Source organism: Macrotis lagotis, chromosome 5 (assembly GCF_037893015.1).
Source record: "Macrotis lagotis isolate mMagLag1 chromosome 5, bilby.v1.9.chrom.fasta, whole genome shotgun sequence".
In the NCBI taxonomy this organism is placed as follows: Eukaryota; Metazoa; Chordata; class Mammalia; order Peramelemorphia; family Peramelidae; genus Macrotis; species Macrotis lagotis.
Window position 1 is genome coordinate 261,481,592 of NC_133662.1, and position 16,763 is coordinate 261,498,354.

Genomic DNA, 16,763 nt, shown 5'->3' on the forward strand with positions numbered 1-16,763 from the left:
GAAGGACTCTGCTAAGTGCTGGGGATAAGACTTCAAGAGCTTCCATTCCATCCAAGGGAACACCAACACCAACACCAACACACAGACACACAAAATAAACACAACATAATTACAATTACACTGTCCTACTAGCTGAGGGATCCGGGCTCACTTCATAAATGAGGTGGCCCTTGAGATCCACTTTGAAGGAAAGGCAGAATTTGAAAAGGCAGAGATGAGAAGGGCCTGCTCTCCAGGCATGGGCCACAACCTAGCTAAAGGGGCGGTCAAAGGAGATGCAATGTCCTGAATAATGAACAGCAAGTAAGGTCTGGCTAGACCAGAGGGAGTAAGGGTAGTCACAGGCAGGCGGGAGCCAGAAAACAAAGGAATTTCACTGTGCTAAGAGGCAATGACTTTCTGATGATTTCAGGAAAACCTGGAAAAACATCAACTGATGAAGAGGGAAGTGAGCAGAACCAGGAGAAAGTTGTACATAGCCATGGCAATATTATTCAATAAAGAACTGTGAATGATTTCATTCTTCTCAGCAATACAATGGTCCAAGTCAACCCAAAGGGTTAATGATGAAACAATACTGCCCACCTCCAGAGAAAGAACTGCTGCTATTTTGAATCCTATTTTTCACTTTCTTTTCTTTTTTTTCTTTTGAATCCTCTTTTACAAAATGACTAATATGGAAATGTTTCACATAATTGCACATGTATAACCTAAATCTGGATGCTTACTGTCACTAGAAAGGGGAAGGGATAGAGCTTGGAACTCAACATTTTAAATAAAAATGTTAAAAAATTGAAAAGAATGGGGCAGCTAGGTAGTGTATCGACCCTGGAGTCAGGAGGACCTGAATTCAAATCTGGCCTCAGACACTTAATAATTACCTAGCTGTGTGACCTTGGACAAGTCACTTAACCCCACTGCCTTGCAAAAAAAAATTGAAAAGGAAAAAAGAATGCACGCACAACATTCCCCACTCAAGTCTTTACCTGCTCCTTCCTATCATCATGACAAAATGGAAATGCCTCACCAGGTCATCTTGTAAAGGGAGGCTAACAGTTCCATTAAGAATTTTCTTTTTGGGGGTGGCTAGGTGGCACAGTGCATAAAGCACTGGCCCTGGAGTCAGGAGTACCTGGGTTCAAATCTGGTCTTAGACACTTAATAATTACCTAGCTGTGTGGCCTTGGACAAGCCACTTAACCCCATTTGCCTTGCAAAAAAAAAAGTATAAAAAAAATAATTTTCTTTTTCTGTTCTGCTCTGTGGATTGAAATGCTGCTTGGGAGAAAGGGGAGTGGGTAGTGTTTAAGTAAAGAATTTTAAAATTAGACAAGAGTAACACAAACTAGACTGCTTCCTAATGTGGCTCCAGCCTATCTATCTAGACATTCTTTAACACAATCCCTCTGGTGCACCCTATGCTGAAGTCAAACCAAGACTGGATCCTTTTTCTACCTCAATGCCTTTGCCCAAAGAATCCTTCATGCTCTGACTTCTCTTCACCTCATAGCTCCAAAGCTTGGAATCTCACTTACTTCAAGTGGCTTAGCTCAGATAGCATCTCTTATATGAAACTTTTCTCAATCTCCTATTTTGTCAAGGCTCTCCTCCTCCTCCAATAATCCTGAATTTGCATACTTAAGACTAATTTATACAGCAAAATGAGTGAGGGCTATGATATTATGAATTCCACTGATGGAATAGAATTAAAAGAGCAATTAAAGAATTCACAGCAACTTCCTGAAGAAAAGATTTCATCAACTCTGCAATCTTTACAGGCCAAATGAAGACGGGATGCCCCCCTTTCATGGAATGAATAGAGCTGAGTCTAAGACAATGCCTTTGCTGACTTCTGCCTGCTTCATTTCCAGATCAGCAGAATCATGGGTTGTTGTGGCTGTTGTTTAGTAAATTTTCAATTATGTCTAATTCTTTGTGGTTTCTTTTGAGGTTTTCTCGTCAAAGATATTGAGGTAGATTATCATTTCCTTCTCCATCTTATTTTACAGATGAGGAAACTGAGGCAAAGAGGATGAAGTGACTTGCCAGCGCATGCAGGTTAGTAAGAATCTGAGACTGAATTTGAATTTGAGAAAATGAGTCTTGCTGATTCTAAGTATAGGGTTCTGTCCACTGTGCCATCTAGCAGCCCAAATAATAAAGATATTTAAAGTTCAGATCTCACATCTGGAGGCTGGAGTTGATCCAAATTATGGCCCATAATGAAGAGCACCTAGCACAACTTCCCTTTTAGCTCTTCTCATATGTTTTCCCAGGACAAGGAGAGAGAAAAATTAAGAAGTAAACACTTGGAAAGATAGATGAAGGGGAGCTTAGTCTTTGGACACAATGAAGCTCTGCACATTATGGTCATGGGGCAGAATTTACCAAGTGAAGGGAAAAGCTGGACTATCAGTATTTTCAAGACTGGCCAGGCCAGCAATTTCAAGTCCCCAAAGAGTTCCCTTCTTGAGCTTTGCACTGACAGTCAGGCACCCAAGCTAGACTATCACAAACAACCAAATAGAGAATGCAGTCATCCTTGATTACAGGGAAAAGGGGAAAGCCACAAAGTGAATCAGCAAGTGTGTGCCTGAGGGACAGGAAAGGTGGAGGGGAAGAGGGGGACAGAGGAATCATCCTGTACAAATGGCATGGTTCTGCACCAGGAGAACTCTGCACAAACCTGCCCTGCCAGGCCAGGAGTTATGGGCACAGGAAACTTAGAGGAATTGTATGGACTAGCTCCCTCTGAGCTCCATCCCACCCTGGTTTCTAGGTCCAAGCATCTGTATTTTAAAAGTCAGCATGGTTTAAGAAATCTGTTTGTGAATTATATCCAGAGACAGGGCAACCTCTCTGTGTTGGCAGAGAGCAGAGAATAGTGGTGGTAATGATGGGACTCACTTGTTGCTGTCCTTGTATTCATAGATGTGACATCCTTGAGGCATCCCAGTGTCCTGGTCCAGAGTGAAAGCAAGTTTTAACTGTGGAAGGAGAGAAGGAAACACAAGGAGGGGTTAATCTAACCATTCCCAAAGCTGAAACAAAGGCAGAAACAGAAGAAATGAACCCGATGCCAGCTGACATCCCTACTCTGGGCTCTGGGTCAGAAAGAGATTACAGTGTGCACAGCTGGCACTGCCTGTGGTTCTGGGTCACAGTTCCAGGGCAGAAAGGGGTATTTTTGACTGGTCACAAGGAGGCAGGGAACCTGGTCATCGTTCAAGGCAGAAAAGAGACAGGAGCACCAGTGTATGTTGCTGTGGGAGGGCAAGGATCTGGTCATGATGCCAGGGCCAAGAGCAATGAGAGGAGCTTCAGGGGATCAGAGGTCCTTCCTGGATAAAGACCAAAGCACAGACCAGGAAGTAGGAATCACATCTTTCCCAAAGCACCCAAAAACACGCAGAACTCCCAGAACTTGCTCTGAGAACGCTAATATAAAAAAAAAAAGTCTGAAGCTCGGGACAAGGTCTCCCCAACCCCATGTGAGCAGAGCCCAACTTAAATATAAGTTCAAAGTCAAGACACAGTCTAGAGAAATGAGTAAAAAGTGAAAGGAGAACTTGACTATAAAAAGTTACTAAAATGGCAGGTGAGACATAAACTCAGAAGACAACAATGTGAAAACAGCTACAAAAAGAACCCCAAAGAAAAATGCTAATTGAACCCCAAGCCCAACAAGAATTTCTGGAAGAGTTAAAGAAAGAGTTAAAAGTAATTGAGAAATAGTTGAGGAAAAAAAATGATAGTGATGCAAGAAAATTATGGACAAAGAATTAACAGTCTGGTAAAACAGAATTAGCCTAATGGTAAAAGCAAAATGTTCACTGAAGAAGGGAACTTCTTAAAAAAGCAGAATTGCCCTGAGGTACAAAAGCTCACTGAAGAAAATAATTTCTTAAAAATTAGAATTAGGCAAGTGGAAGCTACTATCTAAGACACCAAGAAACAATATATGAATGAAAGAGAATGAAAAAGAAAATAGAAGAAAATGGTGAAACATCTCACTGGAAAAATCAACTGACCTGGAAAACAGATCCAGAAAAAAATTTAAGAATTCCTGGGGCGGGGGGAAGCCTAGACGTCATATTTTAAGAAATTATAAAGAAAACATAAAATTGATCCATTATCTTAGATCCAGGATTAAATAGGAATCGAAAGACTCTACCAATCACCTCCTTGAGATTCCAAAATTAAAAACTCCCAGGAATATTATAGCCAAATTTCAAAGCCCTCAGGTCATAGAGATAACATTGCAAGTAGCCCAAGAAACCAATCAAATATTATGGTGTCACTATCAGGATCAAACAAGATTTTGCAGTTTATACATTAAAGGAGTGGGAGACTTAAAATATGATATTCTGGAAGGCAAAAGAGCCAGAATTACAACCAAAAGGAACCTACTGGCTAAAGCTAAGTATAATCCTCAGAAGAAAAAAAAATGGTTAGTTAATGAAATAGAGGATGTTTAAGCATTCCTGATGAAAAAAAACCAGAGTTGAATAAAAAATCTTACATTCAAACACAATACTCAAGAGAGGCATAAAAAGGTAATCATGACAGAGAAATCATAAGGACTCAATAAGGTTAAATCACTTACATTTCACTATGGGAAGATGATATGTGTAAGTCCTAAGAACTTTTTATTATATATATATATATAGATAGATATAGATATAGATATAGATATAGATATAGATATAGATATAGATATAGATATAGATATATAGATGAACTCTATAGACAGAGGGAATGAGTGTGAGTTGATTCTGTTGGGAGGATATTAGAAAAAATGAAGGACTGAGAAAGAGAGCTGCACTAGGAGAAGGATAAAGTTTACTGGGAAAAATTTTCTCACATAAAAGTGTGCAAGGAAGAACTTTTCCAGTTGAAATGAAAACTGGGGGTGAGCAATGCTTGAACCTCATCAGAACTGGTCCAAAGAGGGAAGGAAATTCACAAATTCAATTGGGTAAAGAAATCTAGCTTACTTAACAGGGAAAGGGGGGGTAGAGATAAAAGGGAAGAAGACTAAAAGAGGCATTAGTCAGAAGTAAAATAGACTTTTGAGGAAGTACAGGATAAAAAAAGAAAGAAGAATAAACAGAAAGAAACATAACCATGAACGTGAATGGGATGAGCTCACCCATAAAACAGAAATGGATGGCAGAATGAATAAGAAATCAGAATCCAACAATATGTTGCTTACAAGAGTCATACTTGAAACAAAAAGACAGAGTAAAAATTTTTAAGAGCATAATTTTTTATGTTTTAAAATAGGCAAACATAGTAGTCATGATCTCAGAGTAAAGCAAAAACTGATCAAATTAGAAGAGATAATATTTTGCTAAAAGGAGTCATAGACAATGAAGTTATATCAAAAAATTTTACAGCAAATTCTTCTATAGAGATCTCATTTCTCAAATGTATAAGGAAGTGAGTCAAATTTAAAACAAATAAGAGCCATTTCTCAATTTAAAAAAATGGTCAAAGAATATGAACAATACTAATATTAAACTACTGGTGGCATTGTGAACCAGTCCAATCATTCCGGAGAACCATTTGGAGCTCTACCCAAAGGGCAATTAAACTGGGTTCTCCCTTTTGACCCAGAAACACCATTAGTAAATCTGAAACTCAGAGATCAAAGAAAAAGGAAACTGAGGGGAATGACTGTGAGGGCAAACTATTTGCTGTAAGAGGTGACACAGGGGTTTCAGGCAAAACCATGGCAAGACCTCTGAGAAGTGATGTAAAGTGAAGTGAGAAGAGCCAGGAGGGCAGCTAGGTGGTGCAATGGATAGAGCACTGGCCCTGGAATCAGGAGGACCTGTATTTAAATCTGACCTCAGATATTTAGTAATTACTTAGCTGTGTGACCTTGGGCAAGTCAGTTAACCCCATTGCCTTGCAAAAAGAAAAACAAACCAAAAAAACAAAAAAACAAAAAAAAAAACAAGAACCTAAGAAGAACCAGGATTTCATTGTACACAGTAACTGTATTATTGTCATGATGACTGGCTGTGAAAGACTCGGCTACTCTGATCAAAAGGCTCATGATGAAAGAAATGATGAATTGTGATTGCAAATTCAAGTATCATTTTTTTGCTCTATTTTTTCTGCCTCTTTTTTCGATGTTATGGCTAATATGGAAATATGTTTTGTATGATTTCATATATATATATATTTATAAGTGATATAATTTTCATATGTATAATTGATATCATTTTACCCAGTGGGTGGTGGAGAGGTAAAAGGGAGGGAAGAAATCTGGAACTTAAAATATAAAAAGAAAGTTCAAAATAAATAAATTTATGAGAAAAAAAAACTTGTGCCAGTTCTGCTGGCACAAGAGGAGCTGAGGCTGTGGTCATCATTCCACCCAGAAACAGAAACATATAAACCTTTTTCTAGCCTCTCCACCTACTCCAACAGTTGCTGAGGCTTAATTCAGAACTATAAGGAAATATGTTTCCTCAAATGTAAAAATGATCATTGATTCTTCCTTAAGGTTCTTCCCAACACTACCACTCTGAGATTGGGGAGAAGCCTACTAGATGTGGCTCCCTTCCTTCATTTCCTAAGTGATAGAGGATATGGGATATGTGATGTGGTGGGCATCCAGCTGGGACCCACGGTGGCCATTTCCATGGAACTAGAATGCTGAAGCAAGAAGAGAGGATGGAAACCAGGTATGCATCTGTGGGAGCCTTATTCCCACTCCATCCTTGGTAACATTTCACTAAGTCATACTGGAAGGGCAGTGTTCAGAAATGCACCGGGAGGCTGATAGCTACCTTCTAGCCCAAGAATCAGAATCTAATCCTCAGGGAGGATGTTGTTCCTTCTGGGAGCATGGAAGACACACTCTCCCCCCAGTCTGTTGAGATCCTACTTCTCCAGGAATCACTTGTTCTTAGAGCAAATCATAGCTGGTTTTGTCCCACCTGTTACCCTTTGGAAAGAGAGTCTTACATCCCATTATATGTGGGCTAGAGAAAAGAGAAACATTTTTGAGTAAGAAACACTGAGATGAAGTCTGCCCTCTGGACAAGTCTGGATTCCTGTTGGGTGAAGGATGGGAGCTGGAAGGAGGAATGGAAGGGGTCTACCATTTAGGAAGACAGGCCAAAGTTTAATGCAGTTCTGTATGGACTGCTGAAGTGAACTGGCTCTGCTCTACCTAACTTTCCAAATGACAAACTCCCAAGGCCCCCTGATGAGCCAATAACTTTGTTTACAAATTCTTCAGGATTCTGGATCACCAGGGAATTATTATCGAAAATTAACTGCCTATTAGGAGACTACTTTATTAAAACTTTTTTTTTTTAAACTAGAATGTTGTTAGCATAGCTAATGTGCTGTATCATTAGAAGCTGGATGAGTTGTCTCTTCCTTAGGGGGAAATGCACATTTAGTAATGGATGTCCTCTTACTGACCCAAGTGAAAATACAACAGCTAAAACAAACCCTCTGATCCTATGGAGGAGCCAAGACCTTCATGCAAAAGCCAAGCAGTTTCTAAAGCATCCTTGCCCTTTTCCCCTACGCCACTACTCCCCACCCCATCTCTGCCTTCCCATCACAAGCTGAAGCTATGTCTATGCTCAGGCCCCCTTCTCAGTTGGCTCAGGGGCTCGCCACTCCCTCCCTCAGCTCCCAGTCGGCCCCCAGTTCTCCCCTGGGCAGCTTCTTTGGATTCCACTGCTACTCTGATCACTCTCATCTCAAGGGGTTTGGCTTCTGAGGGATAAGGACAGGACAAGTTCTCATTATTCTCATCAACCTCAACTCCTACATGCTTTTAGCAAAAAAAGAAAAGTTATCTCTTGTAAAGGCTGGTGTAAGGCTAAAGAAGAGTGACCAAAAGCTGGTTGTATTTTCTGGTTCTCTCAGGTTTGGGCCAGCACACAAAAGACAGAATCACAAAACTATTTAGCGAGCTCCTTGCCTCAACATGAATGGTCTCTATAAGGGTCTGTTCCAATACCTACAGTGACAAACTCTCAAGGCAGCCCCCAACCACATCCGGACAGTTCATGTCTCTACAAGTTTTCTTTTAGAATGAGTTGACAGCTGTTCAGCTCAGTTTTGGAAGAAAACAACCAAATTCTCTGCAGCAATTTTCTTTTCTTTACCAGGGAAAATTGCCTCCAGCCCCTTCCACTGATCCTGACCTGGTTTTGAATCCCTATCTCATCCTCATGACTTTCCTGGGATGAGGCAGCCAGGATGCCAACATCCTTTCCTAAACCAGAGTACCTAGAAATGGGCAGGAGGGGGAGAGAGGATTCTCAGCTTCATCATTCTGGCCATGAATCCCACCGACGTAGTCTGGGACTGCCCTAGTAACTAATCTCCTTCTACCCTACCCCCAAGGTCTCATGCTGAGCTCCTTGTCTCCTCTTCTTCCCTCCCTTCAACACCACCTAAATGTGGGATGGGATTGTAGTGATGGGCTAGTTGCTGGCCAGTGCTCGGAGAGGCTCTTCCCCTGAAGGCCATCCCAGCTCCTACAGTTGCTCCCTCCAGATGCCCAAAGAAGTCCTTGTCATCGGGATCTGAGAGAGCCTTGCTCTGCCCCTGCTGCCTGGGGTGCTGTGGTGCTAGGAGAGGGGTCAGGAAGGGAGGAGGCAACCCCTTCCTCTTCCTGGCATCATTACCACAGTCACTGTCATGACAGTCTTTCTAGTCTTTGGTATTGGTGGTTCAGCACCAGCCGACAGATGGACTTCAGACAAGACCCCCAAGCTCATTTCTCAAGACAGGGAGGGTGCCTTTCTCCTGGGACAGCCTCAGTTACTCTCCCCCAAGTAACACCCAGCTTTCCAATCCCACATCTTCCAGCCATCATTTCCTGAACTGAGTCCATTTTCACTGAGTCACAGAGTTTTAGAGCAGAAGTCAAACTCCAGAAAGCGTCTAATTCAATTCTCTCATTTTCCAGAAGAGAAAACATAAGTCCAAAGCAGAGAAATGACTTATTTAGAATCGCACAGCTGATCAGTGGAAAATCCCAGCACTTTCAGATAAAGTAGACTTGCAGGTTTGACTGAGGCAGCCTCAGACATTGACTGTGGAGATGATGCCAGGAAGAGGAAGGGGTTGCCTCCTCCCTTCCTGACCCCTCTCCTAGCACCACAGCACCCCAGGCAGCAGGGGCAGAGCAAGGCTCTCTCAGATCCCGATGACAAGGACTTCTTTGGGCATCTGGAGGGAGCAACTGTAGGAGCTGGGATGGCCTTCAGGGGAAGAGCCTCTCCGAGCACTGGCCAGCAACTAGCCCATCACTACAATCCCATCGCATATTTAAGGCAGTCCCCCGGAAGGAGGCAGCGTGCCCCTTCACTGAGGGTGGCAAAGGAGACCTCCTCCTGTTGGCCATCCCAAGAGAGCAACAGTCAATCTCTAGTGCTGAGCTTGTGACCAAAGCTCTCAGTGATGGGCAAGCCACGGTCAGCCTGGGGAGGTGGCCCACTCCTCCCTTCATTCTATCCTCCCTTTCTCTCTTCCCTTCTTCTCTCTCTCTTTTCCTCTATCTATCTACCCTCTCTAATTCTCCTAAACAAGAAGAGGTAGGAAAATGTACTTGCTTCCTGTCTTGGCAGATACGGGGAGACATGAGTGTGTAATATTGCTTATATTGTCAACAGTTGAAGTTATTTGTTTTAGCAAGCTTTTCTATCTCCTTTTTAATAAAATTTGTTACAAGGGAACTCTTGCTGGGGAGTGGGAATAAGGAGGAAAGTATTTGGGGCAGAGAAGGAGGAAAACTGCTAGTTGTCACTACCACGACCCCTGACTAACCCACCAGCAGCATGGACAGCCAGCCATACTTACCCTGGCTCAGCAGCTGAGTGGTGGGAGGCAAGGATGGCCCTCGGCAGCTGGCTCAAGGTTGCCTCTCTCAGCTAGAAACAAACAGGAGTACAGGGTCCTTTGCAGGTCTAAATGTTAGGACTTGTCTCCTTGGAAGGTCCAGGGCCTTACTCTGGCATGCCTGCTTCTAGGGCCAGGACAGTCCCATGGGAGGGGGAGGCATGCCCCTTCATTGAGGGTGGCAATGGAGAGAGCTTCCTCCTGCTGGCCACCCCAAGAACCTACCGAGTCCTATCTAAAGCTCATGAGCCAACACTTGGTGAAACCACCTCTGGGACATCAGATGTAACCCATGCCCCATTCTCAGAGGCAGTTCTTTGGGTCTCTGTGAGGTCTCCCTGGCATTGGATGTAACCTATGCTCCACTGTCAGAGGCAGTTCTTGGGGGTCTCCCTTGCATTCTTTCCACTCTGCCACCATGCACTTGACCTTGTCTCACAACAAACCCTACAGTGGCGTGAATCTAAGTCTTGTTCTCCTAAGGCCATTGAAGTCTCCAGCTGTCGACCTTGGAAGGAGCTTTGTGAGAAAGAACTTGCTCACTCAGCAGGCTTTTCTTCCCCACCCCGAGCTCTGGTTCTGACCTGGATTAAAAATAAAAGTGCAGCCCCGACGCTCCACCCCGCAAACCACAAAACCAAGACCCGCTCCAGTAACGTAATCACCAAGACTTCTGGCACCTCTGGCTTTCAAGAAAAATAGATCCATCTGCCGGCACACAGGCCCCTCCAGCAGAATCTTGTTCAGAATGGAGTTCCCGATTCATCAGGACTGGGAAGTCTGGAGGGAGGACGACTCCCCGCAGGGTGAGCTCAGAGGCCAGGCTGGTTTTTTACTGGAGGCCAATTCTCCAGACTCCAAGGCTCTTTCTTAAGGTTACAGAAGGTGGTCTACTTAGGCAAAAAACTCGACCCACTTCTGAGACCTAACTAAAGCCAGAGCCAGGCCCCCTGGCTCAGGGGGAAGAGCTGCTGATGGAGGTGGGGGTGGAGGGATAAGGATCCTGGGAGTCTGGGTCTAGCACCGGAAGAGACTGCACAGGCCTCTGGGAAAATCTACAAGTAGCTTACCTGGGTCTGAACTTGGCCCCAGCCTGAGAGTTCAACCTAAGCTTGACCTGGTCAGAAAATTAACCCTAAGGTGAAAAGGTAGCCTGGTACAGTGAAAAGAACACTGACTTTGGAGTCATGGGACCTGGGTTCAAGTCCTGCTTCCCATACCTTATTACCTGGGCAGCCCTGGGATCCATTTCAGCCTGTAGAGGGGCATCCAAGGAGGACTATGGTCTCTAGTGCCTCTTTGCCAAGGTAGAACATATGGGTGTCCAAAAGATGACAGCAGTGACAAGAAGATGACCAGGATCCTGAAGCCAAAAGGATGGAAACCTTGGTAGAGGTGGGTCCTCCTGACAAGAACGGAAGCCTGAGAGGACTCTGAAATGCCAGCCAGGAATGGGAGAGGCAAGGGTCTGAAGTAGGAGCCCAAGTAGGCCACCAATGCAAGAGGAGAGAACAAGGATAACTTTACCACATCTACAGAGAAGAGAGAATTTTATGAGATGTAAATGGATAATTTTGATTATATGACCCTAAAAGGAGTCTGTGCAAATCGAACCAATGCCACCTAGACTAGCAAAGCAGAAAACTGGAAAATAATTTTTGCAGCAAGTGTTTCTAATAAAGGCCTCATTTCTCAAATATTTACAAAACTGAGTCTAATTTCTAAGACTACAAACCATTGACTAACTGATAAATGATCAAAGGATATGAGCAGGAAGTTTTTGGGTAAAGAAATCAATGTTATCTATAATAATATGACGAAAATGCTCTAAATTATTATTGATTAGAGAAACACAAATTCTAACAACTCTGAGGTATCACCTCACATCTATCAGATTGGCTAATAGGACAGAAAAAGAAAATGATAACTGTTGGGGAGGGAATGTGAAAAAAAATTTGGGAAATTCAAGCACCATTGGTGAAGTTGTGAACTGATCCAACCATTCTGTACTTAAAGATTTTATTTATTTTGAGTTTTACAATTTTTCCCCTAATCTTACTTCCCTCCCCCCAACCCCCAAGGAAGGCAATCTGTCAGTCTTTACATTGTTTCCATGGTATACATTGATCCAAACTGAGTGTGGATGAGAGAGGAATCATATCCTTCAGGAAAAAACATAAAGTATAAGAGATAGCAAAACCAGACAATAAGACAGCAGGTTTTGTTTTCGAAATTGACATTAATAGTCCTTGGTCTTTGTTCAAACTCCACAGTTTTCTTCTCTCAATAACAGATGGTGTTCTCCATTGCAGAGAGCCCCAAATTGTCCCTGATTGTTGTACTGATGGAACAAGCAAGTCCATCATGGTTGAACATCACCCCCATGTTAGGGTGTACAGTGTTCTGGTTCTGCTCATCTCACTCAGCATCAGTTCATGCAGATCCCTCCAGGCTTCCCTGAATTCCCATGCCTCCTGGTTTCTAATAGAACAATAGTGTTCCATGACATACACAGACCACAGTTTGCTAAGCCATTCCCCAATTGAAGGACATTTACTTGATTTCCAATTCTTTGCCAACACAAACAGGGCTGCTATGAATATTTTTGTACAAGTGATACTTTTACCCTTTTTCATCATCTCTTCAGGGTACAGACCCAGTAGTGGTATTGCTGGATCAAACGGTATGCACATTTTTGTTGCCCTTTGGGCATAGTTCCAAATAGCTATCTAGAAGGGTTGGATGAGTTCACAGATCCACCAACCGTGTAATAGTGTCCCAGATTTCCCACATCCCTTCCAAAACTGATCATTGTCCTTTCTGGTCATATTGGCCAGTCTGAGAGGTCTGAGGAGGCACTTCAGAGAAGCTTTAATTTGCATTTCTGTAATAAGTAATGATTTAGAGCAATTTTTCATATGACTATGGATCACTTTGATCTCATCTGTAAATTGCCTTTGCATATTCTTTGACCATTTGTCAACTGGGAAATGGTCTTTTTTTTTAATTTGACTCAGTTCTCTGCATATTTTAGAAATTAGTCCTTTGTTAGAAACATTAATTGTAAAGATTGTTTCCCAGTTTACTACATTTTTTTTATTTTGGTTACAGTGGCTTTGTCTGTGCAAAAGCTTTTTAATTTAATGTAATCAAAATCATCTAGTTTGTTTTTAGTGATGTTCTCCATCTCTTCCTTGGCCATAAACTGCTTCCCTTTCCATAGATCTGACAGGTAAACTACTCCTTGATCTTCTAGTTTGCTTATAATACTGTTTTTAATGTCTATATTTTATATCCATTTGGATCTTATCTTGGTAAAGGTGTGAGGTGTTGGTCTAATCTAAGTTTCTTCCATATTAACTTCCAATTTTCCCAGTAGTTTTTAATCGAAGAGTTTTTATCCCAACAGCTGAACTCTTTGGGTTTATCAAACAGCAGATTACTATAATCATTTCCTGCTATTGTGCCTAGTCTATTCCACTGGTCCACCACTCTATTTCTTAGCCCATACCAGACAGTTTTGATGACTGATGTTTTATAATAAAATTTTATGATCCAACCATTCTGGAGACTAACTGGGAACCATACCCACACTGTGCGTCTCCACTCTGGTCCAGCAATACCATTACTATGTCTATATCCCAAAGAGATCATAAAAAAGGGGAACGGGCCTAGATATACAGAAATATTTACAGCAGCTCTTTGTGGGGTGGCAAAAAGTCAGAAATGTAGAGGATATCCATCAACTGGGGAAAAGGCTGAATAAGCTGAGGTATATGAAAACAACAAAATAATATTGAAATGAGAAATGATGAGCAGGAGGACTCCAGGAAAACCTGGAAAGACGACATGAACTGATGAGGAGTGAATTGAGCAGAACCAGGGGAATGTTATATACAGTGAGAGCAACACTGGGTGATGATCAACTCTGATGGACTTTCCTCTTCTCAGCCAGACAGCAAGACAATTATAAAAGACTTGTGAAAAATGCTCTTCATATCCAGAGAGAGAACTGATGGAGGATGAATGTAGATCAAAGCTTCCTAGGGTCACTGTCTTTAATTTTTTTTCAATTTTTTTTCTTTTTGGTCTGTTTCTGTTTTCAGAAGAGGGGAGGGGAGGAAGGGAGGGAGAAAAATTTAGAAATCAAAGTTTGGAAAAATTAATGCAAAAGATTGTCTTTACATAAAATTGGAAAAAATTACTAAAAGAAAACCTACCCTGAGAAGCAAAACTAGAACTATTCTGAATCTTTAGAATTGCTAATTAATTCAATGAGAGATATTAAAGATAATCTTATATTTAAAAGATGGAATTACAATCAGTGCAGAAAACAGAAAACGAAAAGATTGTGATAAAAACACACTTTTTGACAAAAGTGTGTCTAAAAGGCACACTGAGAGATATCACAGAAGCTCAATGACTAATTTAGGTTTTGAAAAGAAAGTAAATGCCCAGACACAGAACCACAGGCAAGTTCCGAATACCAAAGAGTGGCTAGCCTTGTAAGACGAGGGACAGCAGGACTAAGCCATGATCATACACAGTTTAAGTGACTTCCTAAAAACAGGTCATGCCAGATTAGCCTCATCTAACTTCATTCTTGATAGTTACTCAACTGGTAGATGAGGGGAATAACAAAAAGCCAGTACCCCAGGATTTTAGCAAAGTATATGTAAAATCTCTTCTGTTGTCTTTGTGGACTACATGGAGAGATGGGAAGGGTCAGAGGTAGAGCAGCTGTCCTTCAAAGGAGTAGGGAGCACTTGGGCTTTCTGTGGCTAGGAAAGAAGGGAAGGCACTGACATGGCCACCATATTGTTAAGTAGAGTCTAGAGCAGAGTAAAGACCAATCAGAAGGGATTGGTCTAGGGAGACCTAAACTCAGGAGAGGAGTGAAGGGGAGGAATGTAAGAAATGTTGGCAAGACAGTGATGATAAGACTCAGCTCTTGTGGGGCAAGCAAGAGAAGACTTAAGAATGATACACCAAGGCCAAGACCAAGGGCTGGACAATTGGGTAGATAAAAACTGGTTGAATGACCAGACTCACAGAGCATTTATCAATAGGTTGATGTAAATAAGTGAGTCTCTTAAGAGGAGGACCTGAGGGATCTGTGCTTGCCCCTATTTTGTTCCACATTTTTATTAGTGACTTGGATGAAGGCATAAGGATCATGTTTATCAAATCAATTAATACAATAAAACTGGACAGATAGGTAATACAATATAGTAAGAGTAAGGGTGCAAAAAAAATTATAGTTCAAAGTAATGGATTCAATCTAAGAAGTTAGAAATTAAAAGCTTCCACTTCTTCCCTTCTCATCTCACATCCCTTTGACATCATCCCTCACTACTTCCTCCCTCTCCACAGTCTTTGAGGATATGGTGGTCTTTTCTGCCCATTCAGGCATTTTTAACCCCATCCCCTCCAGTCTTCTCTATCAGACTATCATCCTGAGTAACTCTTTCAATCTCTTCCTATCTACCAGTTCCTTCTCTGATACTCACAAAAATACCCATTTGTCTGTCCATCCTTAAAAAAATTCTACCTTGATCCTACAGGACTCACTACTTAATCACCCTTTATTTCTCCTTGCCTTCTCAGCTGAACTCCTTGGAAAAAAACCTTCTGGAGGGCATCACAGTGCATGTCTAGAGTCTTTGCAACTGAAGTGAAGTCCAGGAACTCAGAGATGCAGAGAGCAGTGCAGAACAGGTATCTGAACCAAGTCTGGCACCGTCAGTAGGAGAAGCTCTTGGGAATGGGCATAGGGATGGGGAGGAGTACCCAGGCTGCTTAAGGAGAGTTGAATGGACCCAGCTGGAACCAGAGAAAGTCAATACCTCTGTGCCAATCATGAAAGGGATCAACCCTGGGGGAAACCCTGCACTTCTAACCTGGATGAGAAAGACCTGGTTAGAGGGAGGAAGGGAGGAAGGGAGGAAGGGAGGAAGGGAGGGAGGGAGGGAAGGGAGGGGGAGGGAGGGAGGGAGGGAGGAAGGAAGGAGGGGAGGGAGGGAGGGAGGGGAGGGGAGGGAGGGAGGAAGGAAGGAAGGAAGGAAGGAAGGAAGGAAGGAAGGAAGGGAGGGAGGGAAGGAAGGAAGGGAGGAAGGAGGGAGAGAGGGAGGGAGGGGAGGGAGGAGGGAGGGAGGGAGGGAAGGGAGGAACATCAGTCTTCTGGGTTTGGTCCCTTTGACTTCTTTCCGCTCCCTCCACAATCTGGTCCCAACCTCTGTGGTCAGCATGTGCCATTTTCTCCCAGAAGGCAGAGCTTGGAGGATAGGAATAATGTTGCCCACTAGAATTTCTGTCCTCAGAACTGGAGGTTTAGTAAATGATTATTAATTGCTTCTCCATTTGTTCCCTCTAATCTCACCTCTGGTCAGACCTTTACCAATGGGGACTCCCTGCCTCCTTTTCTTCCCCCAGTTTCTTTCCCTAGTTTCTCTTGACTCCCCTTCCTACCTGGCCGCTCCTCCTCAGCCTTCTTTGGTGGGTTCTTGGTTCAGGTCATGCCTGATAAACAAGGATGCTCATGTCTTCCATTCCTTTCCCCTTAACACTCCCTCATGGAATGGCTCAGCATTCCTCCCAAGTTCAGTGCTAATGGGCCCCACATCTCTAACTCTGGACTGAGTCTCTTCTCCTGGGCTCTCATCTGGTATCATCAACTCCCTAGTGGAAATTTCAAAATGGTGACCCTAACAGACATTTCAAATCCATCACTTGTGACACAGAACTTGCCTTCCCCCTACACATCCCTGCTCAAGGCTCCATATGCTTCCAATAGCCCTTGCTCTTGGCCTTGGTGCATCATCCTTGAGTCTTCTCTTGCTTGTCCCATAAGAACTGAGTCTTATCATCACTGTCTCGCC

The 16,763-nt window shown here is 42.8% G+C and overlaps 1 protein-coding gene across 6 annotated transcripts in view; it reads right to left on the reverse strand.

Annotated features, from left to right (window-relative positions):
- The window catches only part of DIS3L2 (DIS3 like 3'-5' exoribonuclease 2), a 348,067-nt gene that overhangs the window by 65,018 nt on the left and 266,286 nt on the right, over positions 1–16,763 (reverse strand). For all 6 annotated transcript variants that reach the window (XM_074189654.1, XM_074189656.1, XM_074189658.1 and 3 more), the window contains one exon: positions 2,908–2,987. In XM_074189654.1, coding sequence (XP_074045755.1) covers positions 2,908–2,987 — 80 coding nt within the window. The remainder of the gene's footprint in view (positions 1–2,907; positions 2,988–16,763) is intronic.